Below are 3,717 nucleotides of genomic sequence, written 5' to 3' on the forward strand. Positions count from 1 at the left end.
ATGTTTGACCCTGAAATAGTAGAGCAGGACACTGTCATCGAGAAAGCAAAACGCATTGTTCATGAAATCTCAAATTCAAGGAGCTCACAGTTAACTAGGAGCATCAGGCAGATCCCAAGCCCCTCCACATGGAAACTACCTGATCCACAATGGTGCAAAATAAATACAGATGGAGTAAGAAAAACAAACACAGGTGAAGCCGCCTGCGGAGGTATTGCTCGAAACCATACAGGTCAATGGCTACGGGGATTTACCAAAAAGTAGGTACATGCCCAGCTCTAGCAGCAGAACTATGGGGAATATTCAAAGGTCCCTGGGATGCCGGGGAGAAGCTCGATGCCATAGAAACGGACAGCAGCGAAGCCGTGAAATTATTACAGGAAGAAGACACGGACGGCCGACCACTTACCATACTACAACATATAGCTGAACTACGTGAAAGGGACTGGACAACCACGTTGACTCATATCCCACGAGAAATCAATGGAGCAATTGATGTCATGGCAACACAGGCATGGACCCTTCACGATAATCTTCATAGATTCACGCAAGCACCGAATACTATACGGTCTATTTTAGAAGCAGATAGGATTAGCAGTCTATATTAGTTTAGCGTATTTGCTCCCTTTACAACCCAAAAAAAAAAGGTTTATTATGTATTTTAATTTCAATTTGAAAGAGATATAATAATTTTATTTTATTAATATTTAATTTAAGAACAGGTTTAGGTACTAAAAATATTATTATACCAAAAAAAAAAATCGAGAGACAACGCCTCGCACCTTTTAAATAGATTCGTCTTTATAAAAAATCATCTTTACATTACAAAAACTAAAATTAATTATAAATTGAATAAAAAGTAAAAAGTAAAAGGTTAAATTATGAATTTAATACATAAACTATCAGTTTTGATCCGTTTTAGTACTTAAGCTTTTAATTTTTTCAAAACCATACCTAATGTTTAGTTTTCATTTCATTTTAGTACTCACCATTAAAAACTTAAGGCGTTTAGTACCAAAACTATCATTTTTGGTCCGTTTTAGTAACTAAACTTTCAATTTTTCAAAACTTAATGTTAAATTTTGAACGGAATACTAAAATGAAACTAAATTAAACTTTTTAATGGTGGTGTACTAAAATGAAACAAAATCTAAACTTTAGGCATGATTTTGATAATTTTGAAAGTTAAGTACTAAAACGGGTCAAAACTGATAATTTAAGTACTAAACGTGTAATTTACTCAAAATAAAATTGAGCTTAATTTGTGTAATCGTGTTTTTTAAATTTATAAATCATAAATCGTTAGAACACTCCAATACGGATCAATATTTGATTAATTGATTATTATTATAGTCAGACCTAAACAGTAATTAACGATCCATCTTTTGTCTGAGCGACGATAATCTAAGTACTAAAACAAGAATTATACCAAAAAAATACCTAAAAAATAGACAAAAAGTTGACATGTTCCTCGCCATGTTTCCCTCCCGACCACACTTTGAAGTTACCATAATGTTAATTTTTCTTCTTTTTCACTGTTTCTCAAAGAAATTTTTTACTGTTTTATCATTGTTATTGTTACTGAATATTACCATAACACCCATAGGTTACACATAGACAACTATATACACACACATTTTGAAAATCAAATCTCTTTCCCTTTTGTTGTGAAATGGTTGGCCGCCGTTAAACCATCGTTGCGAGAGACGGAGACAAAGAGACGACCATCATCATCATCGTCGTTATCGTCAACGTGCTACATGGGGCGCCGTCTCTTCAAATGTTTATGCAAGTGTTCGTCGTCGGTGGACGGATCATTCAACCGAAGAGGCAATGGGGAGATTGACGATGCAACAATGCCGCCGCCTTTGGCCAACGGGCCGGTCCTCGTGGAGTTGTTCTCATCCCAAGGATGTTCGAAGGCGCCGACGGCGGAGTTGTTGTTGTCAAGGCTAGTGAGGGGAGATTTCCAGCTGGATGCGCCGGTGGTGGCATTGTCTTACCATGTCGATCACACGGGGTGGAAAGACCCCTACGCCTCAGGCAATTGGAACGTAAGACAGAAGGCTTACGTTGAGGCGTTGAACCTTGATGATGTGTTTACGCCTTGGATCGTGGTTCAAGGTAGGGCTCATTGTCCGGCTGATGAAGAAGACGCTTTGTTATCCATCATTGCTCATGCTCCCAGGTTCCCTGCTCCAAGATTCAAGGTTTATTTTTCTTATTTCTTTACTTTTCTTTGGTCAAATTTTTAAGAGTTAATTTCATCATACATCTTTGATCATATTCTTCTAAAAATTTATACATCAAATGTTTATTATGATACGAAAGAAAACATATTTTAAACACGTTAATTAAAATGTGATATTTTTTTAACATATGTGATTTAAACTCATAAACTTACAAGTTAACAGTTTAAAATGAAATGACACGATTAATATGATACTAATACTTTAAGATTCAATTGCAATATCTTAAAATTTAAATTAATTTAGAATCTAAAACAGAATTTGAGGACGTTTGATACATGCAATATATGTAACAGGCTAATTTCCAAAGGCCGACATCGGAGACCTTAGAAGTAACCCTAACCGGGGCACTAAGGTACAAGGTAGACAACAACGTTGACAACGTAATGGTGGCCTTATACGAGAGTGGGTTGGTTAATGAGTGCCTTTCCGGAGAGAACAAAGGCAAGGTGCTTTACAACGACTTCGTCGTACAGAAACTCGAGAAGTTGTGCACCGTCGACGACATATCCGCCAAGAAGACGCTCTCAGTCACTGTCACTTTCACTCTTTGGGATGGTTTCAATAGCAGCAAGTCTTCCGTTGTTGTCTTTGTTCAAAACATTTCTCAACAAATTTTTGGTTCCCAGTACTTTCAACTGCCTGATGATTTATGAGGAAAAGTTGTTGGAAAAAGGTTCTATTGAATGGTGACAAAAATGTTGTGTTTTTCCCCTTTATCTTTTGGGTATTTTTGGGTAAACTGCATCAAATACCACCAAACTTTAGTTGATGTATCGTTTATACCACTAAACTTTTAATTTTGTCAGTTATACCAATGGATCATTAAATCATTAATGACACGATGACATGGAAGATGACTATCGACATAGACACCTCACCGAAACGACGTCATTTTGACCTTTCTGTTAACGATTTATCGAGCCAGTGGTATAATTGAAAGAAAGTCAAAGTTCAGTGTTATAATTGGAAAAATTGAAAGTTCAATGGTATAATGACATATCACCTAAAGTTTGATAGTATTTGGTGTAGTTTACTCTTTTTTTAAGGCAAAACAATGTCATATGAAATCTTGTTGGAATGAATGACATAATTCACTCGACAAGGATTGTGGATATTTGGATTCCATAATTATTTCTTCAATAAACAGTATTTGTAATTTCCCCCAAAAGAAGATATACCTTAAAACCAAATCAACACTCTAATTCACATATTTTCTTTAGTTTTTTTAATCGTAGAGAGTTATTAAAAGATAATATTTATTTAAAATTCTTTTAATCTATTAATTACATATACTAAACCTATATATATAATTATTTGAGTATATTTTTTTAGAAAAAATAATATTCCTTTTTATTCATGAGGTCATTAGTTGAATTATTTGTTTTTTTTGGTATTGTATATTGTTCTTATATTCTTATTCATGGTTATTTATTTAAATCGAAAAACAAATATAAATAAATATAAG

The 3,717-nt window shown here is 34.5% G+C and overlaps 2 protein-coding genes across 2 annotated transcripts; both read left to right on the top strand.

Moving 5' to 3' along the window:
• LOC120129790 lies at nucleotides 1-608 on the top strand. The gene is made up of 2 exons (XM_039147204.1): nucleotides 1-211; nucleotides 265-608. Exons 1-2 carry the CDS (start codon nucleotides 1-3, stop codon nucleotides 606-608), a joined length of 555 nt encoding a protein of 184 aa, XP_039003135.1.
• Nucleotides 609-1,728: 1,120 nt separating this feature from the next.
• LOC120129660 lies at nucleotides 1,729-2,937 on the top strand. The gene is made up of 2 exons (XM_039147112.1): nucleotides 1,729-2,210; nucleotides 2,546-2,937. Exons 1-2 carry the CDS (start codon nucleotides 1,761-1,763, stop codon nucleotides 2,903-2,905), a joined length of 810 nt encoding a protein of 269 aa, XP_039003043.1. The 5' UTR covers nucleotides 1,729-1,760; the 3' UTR covers nucleotides 2,906-2,937.
• The last annotated feature ends 780 nt before the right edge of the window (nucleotides 2,938-3,717 follow it).

The sequence above is a fragment of the Hibiscus syriacus genome, unplaced genomic scaffold (genome assembly GCF_006381635.1).
Source record: "Hibiscus syriacus cultivar Baekdansim isolate YM2019G1 unplaced genomic scaffold, ASM638163v2 tig00110503_pilon, whole genome shotgun sequence".
NCBI lineage: Eukaryota > Viridiplantae > Streptophyta > Magnoliopsida > Malvales > Malvaceae > Hibiscus > Hibiscus syriacus.